The sequence below is a fragment of the Sinocyclocheilus grahami genome, unplaced genomic scaffold, assembly GCF_001515645.1.
Source record: "Sinocyclocheilus grahami isolate Dianchi unplaced genomic scaffold, SAMN03320097.WGS_v1.1 scaffold127.1, whole genome shotgun sequence".
Taxonomy (NCBI): domain Eukaryota; kingdom Metazoa; phylum Chordata; class Actinopteri; order Cypriniformes; family Cyprinidae; genus Sinocyclocheilus; species Sinocyclocheilus grahami.
The window spans coordinates 1,355,847-1,382,869 of record NW_015505306.1 but is presented as its reverse complement, the minus strand read 5'-3'; the positions used below and the strand labels follow the sequence as shown (position 1 = coordinate 1,382,869).

The 27,023-nt window shown below is 36.9% G+C and overlaps 1 protein-coding gene across 1 annotated transcript in view; it reads right to left on the bottom strand.

The window, feature by feature from the left end:
• LOC107590439 (caskin-1-like) overlaps nucleotides 1–24,406 on the bottom strand; it is a 93,401-nt gene extending 68,995 nt beyond the window's left edge. Inside the window, exon 1 of the mRNA XM_016279182.1 lies at nucleotides 23,717–24,406. Within this exon, the coding sequence (XP_016134668.1) occupies nucleotides 23,717–23,810 (94 nt within the window). The 5' untranslated portion in view covers nucleotides 23,811–24,406. The remainder of the gene's footprint in view (nucleotides 1–23,716) is intronic.
• Between the last annotated feature and the right edge of the window lie 2,617 nt (nucleotides 24,407–27,023).

Sequence of the window (27,023 nt, the reverse complement as noted above, 5' to 3'; positions counted from 1 at the left end):
ACTAAGAATCTGACGTTTCCCTCAGGTGTAGATCTGCTGAATATGCAAATGGTTCCATAACTTCATTCCTTATTTCCTCTTTACTGCTTAAGCTTTAACACTTTCCTATACCAACTGTATGCGTGTGTATGTGTGTGTGTGTATGTGTGTGTTAGACCAGTTTATGTGTTTATGTAGGATGTTAGACCAGTTTATGTGTTTATGTAGTATGTTAGACTAGTTTAAGTGTTTATGTAGTTAATAAAACCTTACTTGTATCACACTTGACGTGGTTCATTGTTTGCTCATAACTGGAGTCAGTTAATCATGCAGATTTATGCTACAAGCTTTTGTAGAATTGTACAGTAAGGAAGTTATTTCCCTTAACCAGGAAATTAACGTTCTTAGAATTGACAAGACAGTTGACCCTGAGAGGTCAAGTAAATATCTACAGCGGATCTAAATATTCATAATTAACTATAACTAGTTATGATTAATTATTCATATTTCCCCATGAGCTGATTCGTTACAAAAATATCTTAATTTGTGTTCCACAGAAAAAAAGAAAGTCATGTTTGGAATGACATTTTGGGTGAACTATCCCTTTAAGATCATTCTGAACTGCATGCAGGACTCTTTTTGCATCTAGCGCTACTTGCTGTGCTTCCCTGAAGTGCATATTAGCAGGATTTGGCTGGTTATGTGCAATCCGTCAGAATTATTTCAAAATTCTGACACTCAGTTTCCATTACAGAGCGCTCGACAAATGTCAGCAATGAGCCAACACCGCAGGTCATCCCGAGCAGATCCCATCCATCAGCAATCATAAATTCCATTAGTTGACAAGATATATAGACACTGAAACCTTATCCAAATTATTGTCATAATGAAAGCATCCTCTTAATGGGAATTGTGTTGGAAACATTCCTCTGAGTGTGCACAGATCTAGGGACAGGGCAGTCAACCAATCCAGTGCCAAAAAGAAAGCATTTTTTGAAAGCATACAATGAAAAAGCCCTCTCTGTGATGCCAACTGTTCTCTTTTCTTTTTTTTTTTACTGAGCTGCTTTGCACTCAGATGCTATGGGCCAAATCTACAAATCTTAAGTCTACAAATGCTAGCGACTGCCAGGGTAAATATAAAATCATCTCTGAACCAAGGTGGGCCTGCGGGACCACTTGTCAGCTACTTATAATTTCGTTCTTTCATCTTTACCCCTGCAGATTTGCCTCAATTCACACAGTGATTGTGATGCACACCATCTGGAGGTGACTCCTGCAGCGATTCATGAGCACTATGACGTTGCGGTGTGTGATGCACTTCAGTGCCAGGGAATCTCCACCATTACTTCACAACAGATGAAACCACTTGGATGAGCGTCAAAACCAACATTTTTTCCCCAACAAATTTAGTCACAATTTTTATATTTTGACTAATTATATTCAGTCAGTATTTTGCCATGTTCATTCATTTTAGTTCTTTTTATTTGGTCTACAGTATAAGAAAACAACTTTAGTTAACTAAAGTAGGTGCACTCCGATTGATCGGCTACCGATCACTTTTGGCCGATAATCGCTTTGGGAAGTCTGATCGGCGGTCTCTATAAAGGTTGATCTCATAAACCGATCTCAAGCTGACAACGTGCTGCTGTGAGAGGTTTGGCATGACATGCAGCGGCTCATGTCTCAATCTCTGTCCGGTGCGGGTAAAATGATTATAATGCTGTAGTTGAGGTACGATTCATATTTCTTTATTAAATAACTTACAAAGCAATTTGAAAACTTTCTGTGAGACCTAATTTAACAAACAGCGTGAGTGAATTCACCACACACTCTTTCTTTACCACTTAAAATTAGTGTTAAGCTAACCGAGCACATTTTATTGCTCTTTTGTTAGTTTGTCATTTGTAAGTCGCTTTGGATAAAAGCGTCTGCTAAATGACTAAATGTAAATGTAAAATGCACAAATGGCTTCAAATCAACACATCGCATCTGCACTATAAGCAAGCTGCATGCTGCACAGTCAACACAGGAATTGTCACTTGCACAATCAAGGCATTGTCACTAAAGTTTATAATTTGCATTTCTTTTTAAGTCTTGCCAGTGTTTAAACCATTCAGCACTCACGTATGAGGGGCCATACATGTGAAAGGAGAATGTAAGTGTGTGAGAGTGCCAGAATGAATTATGGCTTGTACGGCCCCTCATACTCGCGTGCAGACAGTGCGCTCAAGCACTCAAGTTGTAGTAACTCAATCAAATTGTCTTGTTAACTTTGGAAATTGGGTGGATTTCTAGTTCCCAGCATGCTTTGCATAGTACTGGATAAAGAGAGTGTATGTTGAAATTAAGTGTTATTTTTGTGAAGGGAAAGACCTATTATTGTTTAATGCTGTTATGTTTGACATTTAAAAAGCTTAAAATTAAGTTTTTATGGTTACCATTGTACTGAAGAGTAGACCACATGAAACACTACATTGACTCTATTAGCAATGACTGCGCTAATGCCAGTGATAAGTAACAGCTTACTTGTTCATTATACATGATAAGTTGCATATAGCATGTGCTATGATAGCTGTGGATTTGAACTGAAAAAAAGATCATATAAATTGGTTACAGGTCAACAAATCCATTAGTTGGAGCAATTTAAATTTTTTGAGTAATTAACTTAAAAATGTTTATGTTACAAAATATTAAGTTCTTCTAACTCAATGTAGTTTGTTGATTGAACATATTTGAACACATATTCATTAGAAGTTGTCATAACTCAAAAACATTTATGCAAACTGTTGCATAAAATGTTTTTTGTTGTTGAGCTAACACATTACTTTTTAGAGTGTACAGCTCACAAAGTCAGGCTTGCATTGTGTGTAAGCTATTGTGCAGCAATTTCCCCATTGTAAAAACAAAATTGCAAACTTTTAGGTGCGATAATTATATATTTTTGAAAAATGTCAAAAAATTGCCTCCACCTCTCAAATAAAAAAATTCCCCCCACAAGAGTCACCTATAGGGGAATTCCCCTCATTTTCAAAAATGAAATTCAGGCCCTGAATGAGTGTCTGATTGGAGCATCACAATAAATAATTCTACATGATAAAAAGATCGGTACCGGTGATCGTATCGGCAGATATTGCTTCCTGTGATCGACGATCGGTGATCGCCTACAAAAATCCTGATCGGTGCACCCTTAATCACTTAATACCTTAATCAATTAATGTAACCAAAAACATGTCAAACTTTAACAGATGAAACTTCAACCAAATTTTTTTAACATTCTGAAAAATGTATGAACGTTTCTTATTTTAAGAAATGTTGATTCTCTTGCCTGTTCAAAGAGAAATCAACTTGAAAGAGATCAACAAAAAAGTAAAACTGGTTTACATTCACATAAGCAAAAGAATATTCATGTTTTAACAAATTCCTGATGTACCTGAGACACCCTTTGTGTACCTGTTTCACTAAACTGCACATCTCTGCACTACAAATTTTGACATACACACTAACCTTTCCCCAGCCAGGATATTTTCCAAAAAAAAAAAAATTTCCTTTTACATTCCACAGAAGATGAATTTCAAATGGGTTGGGAACATAATGGAGACTAAATAATTACAGAAATTAAATTTATGAGTGAACTATCCATTTAAACTCACTTTCTGTCACAGAAGGAATAAACAAATCCAGAGTGAGTGAATTACAGGATGAAACACATGGATATATGGTGAAAACGACTCCCACTAAACAGTGCCACTAAAACCGCCCTACTCTTGAAACTCTTCCAAGGCCCTAATCTCCTCCAGCAGGGAGATTCGAGCTCCTATCCTTACTTGCTCTGGGAACACAAAGAGCTTTTTCCATGTGCCAGGAACCAAACTCCTTCCTGTCTATGATAGGGCTTCTTGCATTGTGCCGCACAGGATAGGGGGTCAGGACTACTCAAGCCCGCTCCCATTTTCCAAAAGCGCAGTTAGCCAGTGAAAATGGAATTGGGCCAACATTTGTATTGGAGGAAATGGCATACTGGACTGAGATTAAGGCGGTGGTCTTGCAGGATGGATACTGAGAGAGGAGGCTGAGCCTGTGGAGTAGCAGTAATGAGGACTCTGTGGTTTAAGGACTGGCAGGATAGATTAAGACCACTCATCCATGTAATGAAGTGCTATAGCGCTGCATCAGCAGACACTCAAACCCAGCTGATTAATCGATGTCTGGAAAGACTATAGAACATATATTCCTCAGGATGTTAACAATTAAGAAATCTAGTGTTTTACGAATCAAGTAAACTGTGTATAAAATCTGTCAATCAGTCAATCATCATAAACAACGTACAGTAACATCATATTTACTCTGGACACTAGGGGTACAGGGGCCAAAATTAGTGGTCGACCGATAATGTTTTTTTTGACAGCCGATGCCAATATCTTGGGAAGCAGGGTGGCCGATGGCCGATATAATTGTATTTATTTGAATTAATATTTAAGAAATTTGAAATCATTTGAAAATGGATTTAAGAATTAATTTATAAAATAAACATACTTAGTATGTCTCCCTTATCTAACACACCTGATTCCACTCATCAGCTCTTTAGTAGAGACTGCAAGAACTAAATTGGGTGTGTCTGATTAGGGAGACATACAAAATGTGCAGGGCAGGGGGTCCTCCAGGACAGGTTTGGGAACCACTGTTGTAATATATATTCCTTAGATTTTAGAAATGTTCCTCCACTCTCATTTGGGAATTTACTACAATGGCAAAAGCTGTTTTATATTAATTGTATGCTTTTCTAAGGTCAAAAAGTCTCGTGTGGGGGCCCTGGAATATTTCCTTAGTGGGGCCTTAAGGGCAAAAAGGTTGAGAACCACGTTATCTTCAGGAAATACACTGTATTTTAATGTTGTTTTTAAATCCTTTCCCGATCAAACTAAGATTAAGAGAGAGTTGGAGAACCTTTAAATAACTATACAGGGGCTTAACAGGTTCTTTGTATGGCAGCGGTGCTGTATAGCACCTTAACCACCTCAAAGAACCACTGAAGAACCATACTGGGCTTAGCAGGTTCTTTAAACGGTAGCAGTGCTATATAGCACCTCAACCACCTCAATGAACGCTGAAGAACCGAATTTTTTTGTGTGTAGAGTCAAAGGCTAGTAAAAGCACAGCATTCCCTTATCTTCTATTCTCCAGTGGACTCTTTGCAGCACAGCTCCCATCCACTGCAGTGTGTTCCAGCTCATAGACCCTGTCAAGCTCCTGAAGTGCCTCCACTTAAGCTTAACACTGCACTTTAGCTAGCAGCTGAAGCGGCGCTCTAAGATAGCACACACTGATAGCCTGATGTTGGTAAGGAGCTGGCAGTACTTTTCTAATCATATATTCATGCAGCGCTATCAGTGTGCCTTCTCATCTATCCAAACAAGGGCACTGACAATGAGACTATAACTGAAACTGGAAGCACAAGTTGCCACAATAACCCATTTTTGTAAGTCATCTCCATGGATTTAGGTCTCAGGGTGGGGTGAACAGACACACAATAAGATAATCAGAGTCAAAAGACCCACAAAAATATGAATGAGCGTGGGAATATAGTATTTCAATTGTTAGCTGTGAAACATTGTTAATAAAGGCAATGCCAGCAGTCGGCTCAAAACTCGGCAAGGTCATATTTGTTCAGTGTTTCTCATGGATATGTTTGTGTCTATCTAACACTAGCTTGCTATAGTCCGGAAGTGTACAACTGACCCCTGATTTGTGGTTTTGAAGGGACAGTCTACCTAAAATTAAAAATTCTGTCAGCATTTACCAGTCCAGATCTGATGACTTTCTATCTTCTTTATGGCAAAATAGGTGAATTTTTGAACAATATCTTGGTCACGTTCTTTCATACAAAGAAATTGAATGGGGGCTGTTATAAGCACCATAAAAGAATCATAAAAGTGTCCATATGACTGCAAGTCTTTTGAAGCCAAAAAGAAAAAAAATTTGTCGCTATTCAGTCCTCTTCTTTGTGCATTCATAAGCAGTAGTAAAGTGCGATTAGTCACTGAACATTCCTTTGAATCTGATCTTTTCAATTAATTGGTTGATTTAGTTCACAAAACTGGTCTTAATGATTCGTTCACAAATAGGGTTCTCGAGTTCACATTGCAACGTTTAACAGCCCACTGAAGGGGAAGATTATCAGTTTGGAATGACATGAGGGGAAGCAAATGACAGAATTTTCATGATTTTTTTAAACTATGAACTATTCCTTTAAAGTCACCATGGGATCAAAACTGACAATTGCTAATGGAATATTTTTCAATTGCTGATGGAATATTGTTAACGGAATATTGCATTGTTTATTATAAATAATTTATCCATGCAGCACGTTATTTTTTTTTTAGAAATATTTCAATCAAACATTATTTTCACTTTGCAATGATATATGTGACCCTGGACCACAAAACCTGTCTTAAGTCGCTGGGGTATATTTGTAGCAATAGCCAAAAATACATTGTATGGGTCAAAATTATTGATTTTTCTTTTATGCCACAAATCATTAGGACATTAAGTAAAGATCATGTTCCATGAAGATACTTTGCAAATTTCCTACTGTAAATATATCAAAACTTAATTTTTGATTAGTAATATGCATTGCTAAGAACTTCATTTGGACAAGTTTTAAAGGCGATTTTCTAAATATTTAGATTTTTTTGTACCCTCAGATTCCAGATTTTCAAATAGCTGTATCCAGGGGCGGTTTCTCCATTAGGGCGATTGGGCGACGCACCACCAAAGCGCGAAAGGGAGGGATTTTTTTTTCTTTCACATTCAACCACAGTGTGACGCCAGATTTCACTGTTTGTTCTACCTCTAAATAGTCCAATCAGCGTCGAGTCGTGTTTTGTGTAGTACCGCCCCTTTTTTGGTGATTTCTGTCAGACTAGGAATCACCCTGAGTGCTCTCATAGACTTCCATACAAAGATCATTTTTTTCGAACAGCAGGCACTGCAATGCAATCTCTATGAGTTCCGGGAGGGCTAGCACTAATGTGCTTTCATCGTCATGCGTAACCTTAACTTGTGCAAGGATTGGATAGAAAGGTGACATCAAATAATATTTAAAAACTATTTTGAATTTTAACAAGAAGAAAAAAATTTAAAACTACTTTAATATTTTTATCAAATGTGAAAAAAGAAAAGAAAAAACAGAGAGAGAAGGGGACAGCTACGCCAACTCAAATTCAGTTGTCAGTTGAACTTGATCGTCATCATGGCGAATGTTACCTCAGCACAGATTAATTCTATTGTGTCACTGAAAGAAATACCATTCAGTCATTGTAGCAATAAAAATAAATTGTCAATTAAAGAATTAGGACCACCAAGACCAAATTTAAACATCAAACATAAATCAACAAAGGGCGGGAAGTCGTATAAACAGGGATTTTCGAGGACGTGGTATGAGCAGAAAAAATGGCTAGCGGGCTGCGAAGTAGCTAAGTTAATGCTTTATTCTGCTACCCCTGCATTTTGTGCCATCCGGAGAGCGTGACGGACATCGCATGGACAACTACAGGTGTAATGTAATACAAGTGAGCAATGTGATGTAAGTAAGCAGTGTAATGTAAGGAAGCAATGTAATATAAGTGAGTAATGTGATATAAGTGAGCAGTGTAATACAAATGAGCTGTGTAATATAAGTGAGTAATGTTGTAAATGAGCAGTGTAATATAAGTGAGTTGTGTAAATAGTGATTTATGGGACTTCAATTATTATTAAACTTAAATTGAAGTAAAACGTTTTTTGGAAAACCACATTCGCATGAGAATTGTGTTAACGCATGTAGAAACATAAGGAGAGCAAGAGATTGATTGTTAGAGTCAGTTTATTTTTAAATTAATACTATAGTAGTTCAGTTTCCTTTACATCTTTAACTAGCCGTTAATTTATCAATTGAATGGGTGACCTATCCTCATTAATCATGCAAACATTTGCCCCCCCCCCCCCCCCGAGAGAATTGGCAGGAGCCACTGGCTGTATCTCGGCCAAATATTGTCCTATCATAACAAACGATACATCAATGGAAAGCTTATTTATGGCTTTGAGATGGTGTATAAATCTCAATTTCAAAAATTTACCCTTATGACTGGTTTTGTGGTCCAGGGTCACATATCTTCTTTTTTCTCATTCGAGAAGCTGTTTCACTCAGATTTGTCGCAATAGGGATGAAAAGACAATCGCAACTATCGTTACATGCAGATATTAAACATGTGAGACTAAAAGCAATCTTTGTTGAAAGCAAGTTCATTTACAGTTTCAACAAAAAATGTAAAGTATAATTTTGTGCTGGAAGGATTTTTCTACCCACACATCACTGCAGGATGAAGGCATCTGTTTAAAATAGAGAGGAGAGAGAGATAGCAAGCGATAAGGAAATCATGGATGGGCACATCAGATCCCCAGGACAAGGCATCTGTTATACAGAGCTGCTTCTAACTGACGCCGTAGTCTGGAGGAATGTATGCCCAACTCCCTGCAGTATACATCAAACTTTATCACTGCCACAGAGCTGAACGAGACAAAAATATATGAGAATCCCCATAGCAGACAGCCACATGAGCGATGGGCAACTTTTATCTTCATCCTGGGCATCCCAATACGAGTGTTCTCTGCCCCTAATCTCTGCCAGGACCACTCTCACAGTGTGGCACCTGTAAACCCTGGCACCATCTGCCTGCTCTCTGCTGCCCTGTTGGGCACCATTAGCACACACACAGGAGAAGCAGCCTGATCTTTGAACCAATCTCATTACGGCAGCGAACAGCCCATCAGTTCAGTAGTGTAGTGCTATGATTGCTGGGAAACAGCCTCAACCTGCAGAGCCTGATGAGATGTGAGATAACATACAGTCACCGGGTCAGTCATCATGAAACTAATCCTCAGTAATAGTCGGTTGCAGATTATAATCCATGGTGCGGAAATCCACAATCATGATAAGCACTTTTCTCAATGGACAACTCATGTACAATGATGCAAAGTTAATATGACACAAGGGTTAAATAGCAGAGCTTCCAACCTACATCCTTGTTATCACTGCATTACATTCAGGAACAGTCATTTGTATTTTGAATTGAAGATCGTTCACGTCAAGGCAGTTTATTTTTTAAGTATTATTTATAAACATATAGTTTTTCTAATATTTTAATCACTTTTTTATATTTTTCATTTTCTTTTTAATATTAGTTTAATTTTTAGTAATGTATGTTTTAGTTTTTATTTGTTTCTAGTTGGTCATTTTAGCACTTCTTAAACTTAAAACTTTCATTTAATTTACAATGTCCATCTAATATTTATACTTTAGTTTATTTAAGCATCATTTAAATTAACAAAAATGTTTTAATAGTTTCATAATAGGCAAATAACCCTGCACCAGAGGCAATAATTACGACAATAAAGTTAATTATCGTTCTAATTCTATGAGAGTAAGTCCACACCGCAATACAACATCACAGAGGAACAATATCATTGGAATCGCTTTCAGAACAATTTTTTTCCAACTGATGAGCTATAAAACATTGACAATCAGAATCCAACTGACTTTAAAGAGCTCAAGCATTAATGTCAATGTCACTTTATTTATTAAGCACTATTTAAAACAACAACTGTTGACCAATGTGCTGTATATAGCATTACATTAAACAAAAATGTGAGAAATAAAACCAATAACATAGCACTGCATCAACGATTAAAAGCTATGGCAAACAAATAAGACTTCATTAGAGTGGCAGACAACAAAACTGCAGTGTATGCTTAGAAGCATAATGTTTGATAATATACATATTGTTAGATCATACAGTTATCGTTCTTGGTGTGAACAGGCCTTATAAGGCCTGTTCTACTTAAGAAAAGCGAGTAAACATAACTGATTTTTACAAATTTGTTGAATTTACTTAATTACACTGTGTTATGTGAACTTTCAGGTGGATGCAATAGTTAAACTAAACAACTTTAGTAAACAGTATTTAAGAGCATCTAGTTTGTTGGATTAAATCCCACTATGTGCCCTAATAACTCTAGACCAGTAGGTGGCGGAAGTGCACCAATAGGAGGCGGAAGGTTGGTTTAAACAAAGCATCACCAGAAGAAGACAACTAACTGAACTTCAGAGTCAGATCGTATTTGAAATGTGGCCGCAAGATTAGGTAAGTTTTTGGTGATCTCCTTATAAACTATATTGTCACAGTGTGTGCTATCGTTTTTGAGGAAAAGAAAAGGCAAGATTTTATTCGTTTTTACTGACGAGCATTAATTTCTGATGAAATCCAAGAGCTTTCTGCATAGACAGCAACACAACTACCACGTTCAAGACCCAGAAAGAAAGAAAGGACATCGTTCACGAGAGTACCACGACGCATGCGTGTGATGCTCTGACGTAGAACACGCATGCACTGTGCCTTGTTTACAAGCATTCTCAGATTTCATCACAAATATCTTCATTTGTGTTCCGAAGATGAATGAAGGTCTTACTGGTTTGGAATGACATGAGAGAGTAATTAATGACAGAATTTTAATTTTTTTGTGAACCCTTTTTATAATGTGAATAAAGAAAATATAAATTAGGTAACATGGAGTCTGACAATTTAGATGAAGGAAGAGTAAAGGAAACAACACAAAGAGGAAAAGTCAGAAAGGAAGGACAGAAAAGAATAAAGGTAAGTGAAAAATATAAAAATCAAAAAGGAGGTTTGAAAGTAATAAAGAAAATCTAGATTTACAAGGTGTCATAAAAGGGATGTTGATGTTTTTTTTTATTTTATTTATTTCCTGAGTGCAGTATGTGCAATTTTTCTTAGTGTTAAATTGTTGATTTGATAGCATGCCTAAAAAATAATGACTTGGAGTAACATTGTTTTAAACAAATAAATGCCCTATTGTTGTGCTAACAATCTGTTTTCTGTCTTTGTATTAACAACTTTAAGTTTTGAGTACAGCTTACTTGAATTTTAAGGCAATCTGTTTCCACACATTTGTCTAGTAATGTGAACAAAGCAGACTTGTTAAGAGAACTGTTTTGTTTGAGTTCTGTGCACTAAGCTTAACTTACATCTCTAAGTTGCCGGAACTTGTCAAATTGAGTTAGCAACACTCAAGTTTTCTGGTAACCTATACATATACACAAGTTACCTATACAAAGTTACAGTAAGTTTTATTAACTCAAAAATGATAAACTAATTTGCTTGAGAAATTTGAGGCAATCAGTTTCCACAGGTTTTCCTAGTAAGTTCAACTCATTACTTTTTACAGTGTAAGGAAACTTAAATCTTATAAGTCACTCAGTTCTCCATGAATAAAATGTACCACAATTGTTTGGCAAAGTCAAGTATTATAAGCCACAATGTAGCCACATACAGTATAGAAACATGCATTTTTACAAAATAAGATGTATTATGACCACCATAAACGCAATCATAATAGATGAATCTGTGGAAAAACAGCAATGATTCCACAGAAACAGAAAGCTCTGTTTTATGACTAGCAGAGGATCAGCCGTGTATTTCATCAGTCTCAGTACTGAATAGAACCGATGGAGCTCTTGGTGCTGATTCTTTTAAACACTCCTAAGAATCAGCCTGACAGGAGATTATATCTAAAAGGGGAGTTGACACTGACAGTGATTTGCAAAGATAAAGTGTCTGGACAGCATTTCTGGTGAAACAAGCAACAATGAACTTTATGCAAATGAGCAGTGGCACAATAAATACGGCGACTTCTAATGGCAGTGCAGAATGATACAGTTAGATACTGTACCATGGTACAGTGACGAGATTTAATTAGTGTAAACAGGCTTCAGTTGTTAAACAACAAAATGTAGACAGTCTCCATGATACTTTTTTAAACCTTCAACATCAGACAACACAAAGAAAATGGTCTTCGTGCAAACATCCTACGGATTTTTCTCATCAAAGCATCTACAAGCCCTTTCCTTATTGTGGAAACAATGACAGTAGAATAACTCTTTGAATTTAAGACAAATATATGTGCCAAGAACATGCCGTTCTGAGCAGATTAAAAATGGATCTTAAAGGGCATTCCAAACTTTTTACAATAAAGTTCAATTACATCCATTATTACAGTAAAGCTTTTTCTAAGGTCTGTGCACGGTGAGATAAGACAAAAAGGTAGAATGAAAAGAAAAACTAGAATATTAATGGAAAATCTGACTATATTGTAAAAATATTCATTGCCTTTTCAAGCCATGTGGACTCATCAAATGGAAAAGCTTGGGGAAATGTGTTTTTATCCCCTCTGCTTGATAGTGATGTGATACATGACATCAGGAATCCATTAGAAAATTCATTATCACTGAAAGGCAAAGAAAACGGTTCAGAGTTGAAACCTTTGCCTTGCGTGTGACTAATTTAACACAAAGTGCGAGTTATGATTTATTAAAAGCGGGCCTGAGTGGAGAGAATTAATTCACAGACTAGATTGGATTGAAATAACTTGGAGCTACACTGGGAGGAAGATTAATGTCACGGGGGGCTGAAACGTCTATTTCCCTAACAGACTGGGTCCGTGGCTCAGACAAATGCCTGACTCCACTTGCCCCCTCTGGGAAAGTGTGATCTGTTGAGCAGCAAAAGATTTATTTAAGAGGAAAATCATATAAATGAAACAATCCTACAATTGGGAGCTAGGAAAACAGGGACGACACTCTTGGAAAATGTGTGGGACACTGTTTTGACAATATGTCTGAAGTTCTGTAAGAAAAATATTATGCTCCCTGAACACGCCCACCTGTTCTGAACTTTCATAGCATAACGTAATATTTGGCATTTCTCCTATAATGCAATATGGCAAACCCATCTTCACTATTTTTTCTTTTGCATGGCGGTAAAGTGAATTTAGGCATCACAACATTATATTGTGAATATATATAAGATTTTAAATGTTTTTGAAAGAAGTCTAAAATAGTATTGCAATTTAAAATAACTCTTCTATTTGAATATATTTTTAAATGTAATTTATTGCTGTGATGGCATTTTCAGCATCATTACTCCAGTCTTCAGTATCACATGATCCTTCAGAAATCATTCTGATATGCTTATTTGTTGCTCAAGAAACATTTCTTATTATTATCCATGTTAAAAAAAATTTTTTTTTTTCAGGATTGTTTAATGAATAGAAAGCTCAAAAGATGTGTTTATATATGGTACCAATTTATTGTGCATCCTTATATTGTGCAAATGTCCTCCCCAATTTTATTGGCTGTTACACCCCTGTGATCACATATCCAGCCAGATCTCCTCATGCACACTCCAGACGGGAACTTTAATCATGCCTGAGTCTGTAAGGATCAGATAGATTCAGGTTTGCTGGATATGCGATCTGTTCATCTGTTGTAGCCTGGCAGATATGGCCTCCAGACAGAGACAGCTGCACTCTTTCTCAGCAGGCAGCTTCTCCACACAGCTGCCTGTCGGTCAGCTCACCCCAGTCCAACATCTGGATGTGAAGATCCTCAATATCTTTTTCGCATTTGGCTCCCAAACTCAGGAATAGCCTTCCTGATAAAGTTCGGGGTTCAGGATTTACACTAGGATTTACACAAGCTTCAGTCTGGATTCAGAACACTTGAGAAGAGATGATACCAACCCCTCAGAGGACCTCAGATGATGCCAACCATGAAACAACATACAGAACTACCACATTTTGCTATACGTTTGATTGCATCATATAATAATTGATTTGATTTTTCCGTACATCTCTGCCATATGTACATTAACTGACAGTCACCACTGATAAGCTACCACTAAATATTGTAGAAACTTAATTTGCTGTAAAGTTGCTTTGCAATGATTTGTATCGTGAAAAGCGCTGTACAAATAAACTTGAATTGAATTGAATTGAATTGAATATCAATCAAGATTAGGGATGCACGATATTATCGGATCAATATCAGAATCGGCCGATAATGCCTTTAAATATAAAAGTTGCTTTGCAATGATTTGTATCGTGAAAAGCGCTGTACAAATAAACTTGAATTGAATTGAATTGAATATCAATCAAGATTAGGGATGCACGATATTATCGGATCAATATCGGAATCGGCCGATAATGCCTTTAAATATATATATCGGCATCAGCCCGATATGAAAAATTATGCGATATGTCTTGCCGATAAGAGAAATACATTAACTCACATGTGCTCAGGGTGTGCTAGCGATTAGATCACGTCAGCATTGTGGCTCATTCTTGAAGCAAAGTTTTGCCTTAATGGGGATTAGAGTCACTGTTTTGGATCGCTGCATTTAAACTGAGAAAGCAAGTACAGAATAAATGACGCCGTTCAGTGTATGTTAGAGTCAACAGTAATAGCACGAGCAGTGGCAGCAGTGGCAGCCTCCCCTGGGTCCTAACGCCCGCTCAGTAAAGAGTTTTAATTCCATAGCGGGCACGGTTGGCCTACTTCTAATAAAATGAAAGCAAAACACACAAATAATATTTACACTGTGTTTCTGATTAAATAAAGCAGTAATTGATGCCATAAAATCATGAGTATGTTTTGATTTAAAGGTCAGAAGCTATAGCTTTCATGAAAAAAATAAAAATCACAAACATGACAATTAAATTAAATAATGTTATATATACTAATTTATTCATTAATGTGTAATATGTTATATTTGTAAACAAATTATGAGCTCTAAAAGATTTTCAGATTTTTTACAATTCTTTTGCTTTAGACCATCTACAAATGTTAAATCATAAAATAAAATGTTAAGGTTACCACTGCATCTTTCTGAAAAAAAAATACAGTGATTAATATATAGTTTATTTATAGTTATTTTCAAATCTTCAATGTACTGTAATTTTAAAATAACTTTATTATTGTTTATTTAATTCTAACAAATAAGTTCTTGTTAAAAACTAACCAAAATGAAAAATAATTATATATCGGTATCGGCCAAAATGAGTTGAAAATTATTGGCATATCGGATATCGTCAAAAATCCAATATCGTGCATCCCTAATCAAGATTCAAAATTTTCCGTACCATCAGATTTACTGAGTCACTCTTAGTAAGTCACTCATTAAATCACTTTATTTGCGGTTATATTTGTAAACAAATTATGAGCTCTAAAAGATTTTCAGATTTTTTACAATTCTTTTGCTTTAGACCATCTACAAATGTTAAATCATAAAATAAAATGTTAAGGTTACCACTGCATCTTTCTGAAAAAAAATACAGTGATTAATATATAGTTTATTTATAGTTATTTTCAAATCTTCAATGTACTGTAATTTTAAAATAACTTTATTATTGTTTATTTAATTCTAACAAATAAGTTCTTGTTAAAAACTAACCAAAATGAAAAATAATTATATATCGGTATCGGCCAAAATGAGTTGAAAATTATTGGCATATCGGATATCGGCAAAAATCCAATATCGTGCATCCCTAATCAAGATTCAAAATTTTCCGTACCATCAGATTTACTGAGTCACTCTTAGTCAGTCACTCATTAAATCACTTTATTTGCGGTGAGGATTATGATGAATGACTGCTGCAGTGGCCTTCATTAGAAACTTACACTACTAAGAACATGCATGTGTATTCATGTGCACTTTCCAAAGGTTTAGCAAAAATGGTGTTTCTGAGGTGATGGAATGGAATATATTTCAGATATTTTATGAGGAAAAAATAAGGATTAACATAAAAAATTTACTGGATTGTAAAAAAAATGTTTTCAATAATAATACTTTAATATATATATATATCTTATGAAATTAAAACAAATTACAGAAAAACATTACACCATTTCAAAGTATTCATAACCATGTGTGCTTTAGTGCATTTAAAGTTGCATTTATGCAATTTCTCAAAATACAATTTCAATGATCAATTCAGTTTCAATTTTCAGGGGATGTTCTTTAGCACTTCAGCATATAAGAAATGACAAAACACACAGTCCACTATCCAGCCTCCATCTCTGTCCACCCACCTCCACTACACTCACGACTCCATTGTGTGAGGTTACATAACCGCTGTCAGCCTTCATCCCCTGTTTCTCTTCACACCTCTCATTGAAGTTCACAATAGCACAAGGTTTTATAGACTTTCAAAACTGTACAAGGGCATTTTTCAACCCTTTAATTATCCATTTTTAAATATAAGAATACTACGGGTTCATCATCAAAACTGCAATTAGACACTTGAGGCTATTATAACAAAATGTAAACCGAATGAATGTGCACTGTGCTGGGGAGTCTGATCAAAGTGATAGTGATAATGATAAGCACATTTATACATACCACAGTAGTGCAGGAACATGCAGAGAGGAATCAGCAACAGTTAATGTGCTTAAGATTTCTGTTGCCCCCTCTACCTTCAGGATTATGTGGGTCAGGTCCTCAGATTAAGGTCATGCGTTGTAAATGCTCCAGGGGACCAAGGCAAAAACAGGACAATGGGTGGTTGACAATCTCTTAGTGAACTATTATTGTATTACACATACTGATACAGCTAACTGATACCTGATAAGTGATACCTGATTTTTGTTTAACGGGTACAACTTTTTAAATCAAGGTTCTCTATGTTAACATTAATTCAATAGTTAATGCATCATGAAATAACAAATGATATTAAAACTATAAATGTACAATTCTTTCAAAGCATTTATTAATCTTGTTTAATGTTCATTTCAACATATACTGATGCATTTGAAGTAGTATCATTTAACATGAATGCATTATGAACAAACATGAATTAACAACGAACAACAGTAAGTTAACATTAACCTAGACTAATAAATGCTTTAAAAAACGTTGTTTACTGTTAGTTTATGATATCTAATGCATTAACTAATGTTAACAAATTGAGCCTCAATGTAAAATGTTAGAAAGAAAACATTTCACATACTAATTTCCAGTTATTAGGCTACTAAAATTAACACTGTTGATGTTTTACTTTTGAAAACATGTTTTGAATATTACACCAAATATTATTTAATTACACTATAAAAGAATAACTAAATAAGAAACTTCATCCAGCATAAATCTACAGGTCTTGGCATTTTGATGTCCTTCAGAGATGGTTTATTGTTTTTTTTTTTTTTATATATATATATATATATATATATTTTTGGTGTGCGTGTTTTGAATACAAGAAAATTAAGACATTTTTTAATCATGTGTAATTGTCTTTAATTTAACTTATGATGACATATGGCTTAGTTTCCGATAAATTACCAAAAATCTTCACTACAGACACAATTTTCACACCTAACCAGTTGTTCCACTATTCCTGTATTGACCCAATTGTTTTTACATTATTTCATTTTAAAATTAGGATTTCATTACTATTTTTTTTAAGTTTGAACAGAGAAAACATCATGGAGGATCACTGCAAATTAGTATTTTCATGCTTTGAGTACTTACTGATCTCGGATTTTGTTATATAATCTTTGGACATTTAATGGATCATGTCGTGTCATGTCAACCACCCACATTCCATTTACACTTGTCCTGAATGGTCACACAGATGTCAGATATCTCCATGAATACCCACTGCAGAGGATTTCCAACCAACCTGACTAACCTGTTGAGCTCTGAGCTTATAAATATGCAGAAGAAAAACTTCCAACCACATCCTACCCATTTCAACAGTATCATTACTTTGGTGAGCTGAGAGTCATCCATCAATCTAGCACTTCGCACCTACGGTTCATTTTTTCACCAGATTTATTTCACTCCAAAACACCAGAATCAAGCCGGCAGAGGAAAGCAGGGTGAGCGAGGCCTACAAGTTTTTTCTCCTTAGGGACTCCATATGTTTCGACTGCTAAAATAGCTCAGCTCTAATTGCTGCTGGGATATGTGAACAGGTTGTAGAGGTGGAGAACGGATAGCACATCCCGTCATGTCTTCATCAGTATGGAGTCATGCTCTGCAATGTTCCACTCGCTTCATTCTAATGAAACTAATCAGCAATTTACGGCAATCAGATATACTGTATTCCAGATGTTCTTTCTGTAGGCTTCTGCAGCGAATGCTTGCAGAAAAGGTGAAGAATGTGCTGAATACGTGGAAAAATGCTGTGTAGATATCGTCTGGATACACTCTTTCCAATTCACCCTCCCTCTGGGCTCATATACACACTTACACCTCAGAATGCAGACCTCAGTACTGCAGATAAATGGACAGAAAAACAGGTTCAACCCCACTGAGAAATAAACACCTCCATGTGAGACATCTGCACGAGAGTCATGCTCACCACTAAAATCCCCTACACTCTTAAAAATAAAGGTGCTTCAAACGATGCTATAGAAGAACCATTTTTGGTTCCACAAAGAACCATTCAGTCAAAGGTTCTTTAAAGAACCATCTCTTGCTTACCTTTTTATAATCTGAAGAACCTTCTTTCACCACAAAGAACCATTTGTGAAACAGAAAGGTTCTTCAGATGTTAAAGGTTCTTTATGGAACCATTTAGACAAAAAGTTTCTTCTATGGCATCGTGAAGCACCTTTATTTTTAAGAGTGTAGAGGTGGCCAACCATCCAGTGAGATGTGAAAGTTTAGTTATGTCAGAGTAACTGATGTCTTTCCACTGTGTCTTATTTCTGCTTCCCTTGCTTTCCCTCCCAGCACACTTTCCTCTTTTCTTTCTCTCTCTCTGCGACTCACTTAAAGCCATCTGGACTATAATTCAATCATCACAGTAAGCAGTGGAAGTAATGATTACTTGGATTTAGGCATGGGACGATAACCGGTTTCAAGGTATACCGTGGTTTGGAAAAGTCACGGTTTCAAAACCACAAAAATTTTCCGTTATACCGTTTCTGCGGTATGCGCAGTTTTTTTACGTGTTGTCAAAGACGGAAAGTGCAGGACTCCCTCAGTTGTGTGCAGCGAAGAGCGTAGCGAGTCCATAGACTGTATAAAAACATGGACGTAGTGTCCGTGACGTTACCCGCAGAGCGTTTTTGAAGCCCAAAGTGGGCGGAGCGGGCCGTCGCCATCTTGGCTTGGCGTCACCATGCGTCACTCCCGGATAATCGAAAATGGGCAAAGAGGCGGGAGCAGGTTGCTGAAACCACGCCCACCTAGCTCGACGGTGGTGACAGCAGCAGCAATCCACCTGTCACTCAAGTGGCCACGCCCTTATTTATGCAGTAAGGCTTAACATAATTTAAACGGATGAGTTATAAAAAAAATTCACCCCCCTCATAGTTGTCATGAAGGGCAAAATTAGCTATATAGACCAAAATAGACCAAAAACTGGTTATTTTTTAACCAGGCTGTAAACATGTTTTTTTCTGCTGTAAAGTTGGGCATTTTAACATGGGGAGTCTATGGGATTGACTCCCTTTTGCAGCCAGCCTCTAGCGGCCAGTCGATGAATTGCAGTTTTAGTCACTTCCTTGTTGGCTTCAAGAGAGAGAGCGGGAGGTTGCCACTTGAGCGAGTCACACGACCCCTGCGAGCAATCAGTGAGAGTCACCTGTGTGTGGGATGGCCGAAGGAGATGAATCCCTGGAACTTTTTCCCCCGTCGAAAAAGACGATGTCTGTTGTATGGGAATTTTTCGGGTAACGTAGACTAACCATGTTCCGTACAGATGACGTTTTAGCGCCGATCGCTAAATAAATACTTCCAAGTCGAACATAAACTATATATCTGTGTCATCTTCATTTCTCCCTCTTTCCCCCCCGATCAGGACAGAGCCCCCCCCGCCGTTTGTTTCAGTGTTGAAATAAATACTATTTGGCTTGCTACCGAGGCAGATAACATGGCTAATTAACTAGCTAACGTCAACTAGTTTCCTCCCTCACGTTACTTCACAGAGCGAGGAATAGCAGTCTAAAGTACGTACTGTAGCCTACTTTTCTGCGATTTAGTACAATAATTAAATTTAGCTGGTATCACGTGACGTCTATACTTTTAAGCCTCCTGCCATTGGTTGCATCTGTTCAAAATCACGCATTTAAAAAAAAAAAAAACTTTGCCACTGAGTGTTGTACGGAGAGTATAGCACGTGTGTGTGTGTGTGTGTGTGTGACACTCGCGCTCTCTCTTTCCTTATGTGTGTATGCGCACACATCCTCGTACCTCACCGCTCCAAACTTAATCCGGGAAAGGGGAACATTCCTGCATCATAACTTGGGACTGAAAGATGAATGTGTAAAAAGCGAGCATGTCTCCAAAAACCTTGTTGAGCTGCAGGTTTATGCATGCATTTTTTTAATAAATTTTTTTATTTTATTTTTTACAGAAATTATGTTTTGATTATATTTTTGATTATTGAGCTGCAGGTTTAGGCTCACTTAAGTGACTGCATTTTTTTTTATTTATAGGGATTTTTTTTTTTTAAGAAAATCATTTATGTTCTTCTGATTATTGTTGAGCTGCAGGTTTAGGCTCACTTAAGTGACTGCATTTTTTTTTATTTATAGGGATTTTTTTTTTTTAAGAAAATCATTTATGTTCTTCTGATTATTGTTGAGCTGCAGGTTTAGGCTCACTTAAGTGACTGCATTTAATTAAGAAGAATTTAATTATTTATTCTAATTATTTAGCCTGACATGTTTACTGTTCCAACATGTTCTATATGTTTCTTAAAAATAAAATGTTCAGTGGGAAAAAAAGTTGTTTTTTTACCCAGACATTTAAAAATAACATATTTTAGAGCTGTAATTGCAATACCGTGAAACCGTGATATTTTTGTCTAAGGTTATCATACCGTCAGAATCTCATACCGGCCCATGCCTACTTGGATTAGCTACAGGGCTCCAAGCCACTGTCTTAATATCGACTGGCAGTGAGTGCAAATATGAACTCGGCCAGCAGCTTCGTTTCACTTTTTGGGGGAAGTTTTATGATGTTTTCTGAACTCCCCTCATCATACTGCCAATATTTACAAGATACATGCTATTTTAAGACAGACAGATCGATCATCATTTGCAATGTGGCAATATTGTACATAAATAAATACTGAGTACAGAAGTATGCACTACCATGTGCACACATGGATAACAGCATACAAAACTCACAAATTAACAAACAATTTTAGATTTAAAACCTCTGAACATTACAACCAAGTAACAACAAAATAAACCAGCAAATAGTATACAAATGCAACTGCATAATTTATGCCACAATGCATGCTGGGAACCTAAGCACCAGCACAGGACACCAAACTATTAGAATCAATCTTTAAATGTGTTATTGAGAAATGGAAGATTACTATAATGAATACAGAGAATATGGAAGATTACTATAATGAATACAGAGATAATAATTGTAATTCTACATCACAGTGCTGCTATATTTTCTGCTCTTGTTCAATAAGAGGTCATTTAATTGTAAGGAAATGAAATGCTGTACTAATATAAATGTACTAGTACCAGCTAGAAATACACTGTAAATTAATACTAAAATGTTTACAAAAGTATAAAGGAATGAATATCTGCCGTCTTCTGTCAATGTTTCTATGTTTAAGAATCATTAGAATTTCCAGAGTATATACCAAAATGTTCTCAAAGCCAAACGGTCTTGCTACCAGCCACTTGATTGTTCAAAGCTATAGTCAATATTATCTTGAACGAATAAGCTTTGGTTTTATCATAATAGGATTTTTGTACAAAACAAATGCAGGTGCCATATTTCAGTCGATTGACCAAAACTTTGTTACAGATCTCAGACAGCATCCAGCACAACCAATCACTGTCAAGCATGAGACTGCAGTTGCTGTGACGGGAACTAATTGGCTTCTGGGTAGCTTTGTGTTTCCAATACAGAGGTAGAGCTTTAAATAATATCCAACCAACACTTTCACAAAGGTGTATCACTCTCTGTTTGAAGAAGCTGATGCATTGGTTTTGTGTGAAATGCATTAACTTGTCTGTAAAGCTCTACTGCGTTTCATGAATATATGAACACAGATTTTCATAAAGGTAGCTCTCAAAACACCTATATTCTTCATAATATAAGTGAAATGACTTACAATAATCAACCATGTCCTGAAATAACCAACTATAAAAGCCATAATACTCCAAGATTATAATCACAGTCAGTGTTTTTTCCCCCACAGAGCAGCCTCACACATATTCAGTGGCAAAAAGTTGTCATAGTTTACAGCATAAATGTACGTGTTGCTTCGGTGGCACAAAGACAAGTGATGAAGCTCACTGGCAGCTCATTCCCCTCTATTCCATTGTGAAAGTGCAGTGATGTGGATGCACCTCATGCTCGTTCACCCCATCATTACAGGGGGCAGTGTTTAGCCGAGCAGGAGTGTGCTGCTGCCACACTGGAGAACAGGCAAAGGGGGGAAAGGAGACGAGCGCCGAGACAGAGCCTGGTGCTCAGAAGAGCATTGTCATGGCCGTGGCTCTCTGCCTTGAGCCCCCGGGGTTATTTTAATCCGAACACGCTTGACGCAGACAGGCATGCAAGACAAAGAAACCTCAGTCGAGCTGTTGTGTGAGATGCTGTTGATAATGTCACAGATGTGGTGGAGGAGAGACCAGATAGAAAGCAGACCAGCACAATAAATTCTGAAGTGCAGCCACCTCAGTTTGTGGTATTCAAAGCAGAACATCAATGAGAAGCTCAATCCAGGTGGGCATATGAATGTTCACACTTGCTTTTCAACTGAATATATGAAACTGCCAAGCAAATCAGGGTCTCACTGGGGGATTCTTGTTCCTCACCATGTCAGGCAGATGATTTTTTCCCCCCATTTCTCAATTACAAAAATATTTCATGTTTACCAGACAGCTGTGTCTAGAATTTTCTGCCTCTTGAAAGACATTCATTTCCAAAACAAGCTCATTAATGTTCATATAATTATCATGCACAAACAGCATTCATTAACATCTGAATGCCCCTTTACGGTGAAAACATCAGGATAACTTGCACATTGCAAATCAAGTGAATAACTCAGAACTTAAAAAAAAAAAACAAATCGTGATAAACAATCGTGAATTCAAACAGATGTGATGTTCATCAGGATCGGTTGTGTTCCATAATCACATGACAAGTCGGGAACACCACAGTATCCAACACTGGGAACCCTCTTTCCTGCTGAAAAAGACCAGCTCGGTCCAGTAATGAATTTCCATACTGGTCTAACTGGTGGACCACCAAAACCAAGATGTTCACCAAGATAACTGACCTTGATGGTAAAGCTAGTTAAGAAGCTTGATGAGGACATCAGCACCCAAAACAACATTTTTTTGGTCTTTTCAACAGCTTGAGTGAAATCCTGAACATCTCTAGCCATAATTAAAGAGTAGGGCAAGTGTTTGCCCTCTCAACTGAAAGAAGATCCACCTACTCACGATCTCTCTTGCCTCTATCAGCCATAACATGGCAAGCAATAATGTAAAACACAGTATCCAACACTGGGAACCCTCTTTCCTGCTGAAAAAGACCAGCTCGGTCCAGTAATGAATTTCCATACTGGTCTAACTGGTGGACCACCAAAACCAAGATGTTCACCAAGATAACTGACCTTGATGGTAAAGCTAGTTAAGAAGCTTGATGAGGACATCAGCACCCAAAACAACATTTTTTGGTCTTTTCAACAGCTTGAGTGAAATCCTGAACATCTCTAGCCATAATTAAAGAGTAGGGCAAGTGTTTGCCCTCTCAACTGAAAGAAGATCCACCTACTCACGATCTCTCTTGCCTCTATCAGCCATAACATGGCAAGCAATAATGTAAACGCTTTTTTATAATCAAGCAAAACCTACTTGCTTTCCCAGGTTTGGGCCTCTGCAGGAGCTTCTGCACCGTCATCAGGTCCTCAGTCTTCACCGCTTGAAGTAATTCCTGATCTTTCCCCATCGTTATTTATTTTACATCCAAAGCATCCTCTGATTGTGTGTGTAGTGTTGCCCAGAGAGCTCCTCTGCGGATCCTCCCTCTTGCGATGGAGCTGCAGGGCGCGATGATGATGATGATGATGATGATGCACTGGCGGAAGGATGCTCGAATACTATAGAGCTGGTGCAACTGGCTCCTATGAATCACAACAGATGTTCTTATTCCGATGTCGAGAAGATAATATTAGCACCACTGTGACGGACTTGCGATTAACGCATCGGTGATGGATCGGATCTTCAGTCTGTTGTGATGGCCAAAACTGAACAGTATGTTCTAGAAAACCATCATCAGATCAATCACGTTTTGGTGGCGTGAGCGGAGTTGATGCGATGCATTCAAATATGCTAAATCAATGCATCTTTAAATTCCCACGAGTGTTTTTTCCTGGGATCCGTGAGGCTGTGCTGAAGACGCATCAGTCGGCGGTGCCATCGCTCCGTAGTAGCCTACTCGCGCCGTTATTTTCTGTGCTGCGATGGGTCCACACAAGGACCGTGCAATGTGCATTTCCCCAGCCTCGGATTGGGCTGACATTGCTGTGGTAAATGGCTCCGCTTCATCCAGAGGGCGGTCCCAAAGTGTAGGAACACCCCCCTATTCCAGTGCTGACAGCCACATGCTACGGGACATCATAGCACATGCTGCTGAAAACAGCCTTGTCCCGTAGCTGGCACTTTTGTTTTGTACCCACCGGCCAAAAGTGGATGGCACCAGATCAAAAACATAACTCACCTGAGCACTATACAGAAACCCGTTTAACTTTAGACCTTGAAACGAACTTGTATTTTTTATGCTATTAGTAATTATTTTTAATGAGTAAATAATCTCACTAGTAGCCTATGCAATGAATTAGTCACTACGGCGGTGCCATCGCTCCGTAGTAGCCTACTCGCGCCGTTATTTTCTGTGCTGCGATGGGTCCACACAAGGACCGTGCAATGTGCATTTCCCCAGCCTCGGATTGGGCTGACATTGCTGTGGTAAATGGCTCCGCTTCATCCAGAGGGCGGTCCCAAAGTGTAGGAACACCCCCCTATTCCAGTGCTGACAGCCACATGCTACGGGACATCATAGCACATGCTGCTGAAAACAGCCTTGTCCAGCCTTACCCACCGGCCAAAAGTGGATGGCACCAGATCAAAAACATAACTCACCTGAGCACTATACAGAAACCCGTTTAACTTTAGACCTTGAAACGAACTTGTATTTTTTATGCTATTAGTAATTATTTTTAATGAGTAAATAATCTCACTAGTAGCCTATGCAATGAATTAGTCACTAATAGCCTACTTCCTTACTAATAGTGCAACAGTGGCAACTATCCATTGTCAAACATTGGTAAATTGTCACTAGTAACAAATATTAACAAAATGAAATTATAAAGTAGCCATTTACATGTGCATAAAGCAAATAACAAATTACATAAGAAATGTTACCAACAACATTAAATACTATTTTCTTATAAATACATGCTTATAACAAATCAGTCACATGTGGAAGAATTAGTAAAAGAATAATGATTAATATGCAATGAAAAACTATTAGTGATTAATTAACAGTCTCTATTGGATTAAGTAGTATCTAATGAATAAATACTACACTGAGTAGATATTTAAAATGTTGGTTAATAAAATATATTAGACACTATTAGAAAATATTAAAAAGTATTAGTCACTATTTGATTACTAGTACTACTAATAATAAAAATAATAACTACTAGTAACATAAAATACATACTAGTTAGTTCAAATAATTTTTTTCCCAATTTATCTCCATGGATGCTGGAAGATTAATTTCCAAGTGCAAGATTGAGCATTTCAGACCTGCACTGTCTAGGATGCTACTGATTTATGGTATTTTCCTTGGTTCTGTTTTTCTTACCAGTTTAAAAAAGGACCTAAATTAACACTTGCAGTTTTGTTTTTCTTACCTCTCAAATCCAGCAAATGCTGTCAGTTCTTCAGTTTGATGGAGACTGAAGATTACAAATTAGGGTACAAAAAGAGCTTGGCTGCATGAAGCCTACAAAACAAAACTGTTCCCTGAATGTCTGGTCAGAGTTATTGTCTTACTACATGGGGTTTCTTTCAGATTCTTATATCCAAGTCAAAGCACAATGACCCTCTTTCAGAGCAAAATCCAGTCTTGACTGTCATGTTCTATTCACGGCTAATTAACACTAAATTTACCACTTCAAAATATCTTATATCTTTGTGTTCCACAAAAGCAAAAGTCATATAGGTGATGTAAGAGAAAGTAAATTTTGACAACTGAACTGAGAAAAAAAAACTTCTAAACAAGTCCATATAATGTTTCATCTTCAAAAGTGAACTCTCAAAATCCTTTGTAGCTCTGATCTGAATCAGTCTGATTATTAATAGTAATATCCAATCCCAGAATGTTCTGTAGCACACTGTATGGGATCAGATTCCCGTCTCTAAAGTATTGCAGTCACGGATAAAAAAAATAACAAGCGTGAAATTTAAAATTTAAAAACGCAAGTAAAAATATTAATATTTAAATTTTGTGCAATATGATTTTTTTTTCACGTTTTGATTCATGCTTATTTTTTTTTTTTATGTGTTATTAATTTTTCTGATTTACGCTTATTATTTTTCTATCCGTGACCATTGTTTGCTATACTGAAAACATTGCTTTCATTTTTAAATCTTGTGCAATATATTTTTACTTGCGTTTTTAAATTTTGTTTTCACGCTTGTTATTTTTTTTATCCGTGACTGCAATACTTTAGACGGGAATCTGATCCCATACCACTGGTTTAGTAGTAATCAATTAGCAACAACACAAGATATGAAATCTTTGCGAAAACATTTAACAAACAGATGACAAACTAATGATATGAAAAGTGATCTGTTGCATTCGTGTTTTAACTCTAACATTGATTCGCCCTAATCATCACCATCATTAATACCTGCACATCCTTCATCCAGACATTACTGACCATGTACTGACCATGTACTGACCATGTACAACATCTGTTGACTGTGATCCAGCGCCATCCAGTGTTACATAATAGAAAATCCGTTCTAAAATGCCATACCACACTTGAAGACCTCTAGTGTTCACTGCGTACATTACAATTCAGTTTTCTTTTCAATTCATTTTTTTTGCAGAGAATGCAGTGAATGGGTGGAGACAGGCCTCTTGTGGCTA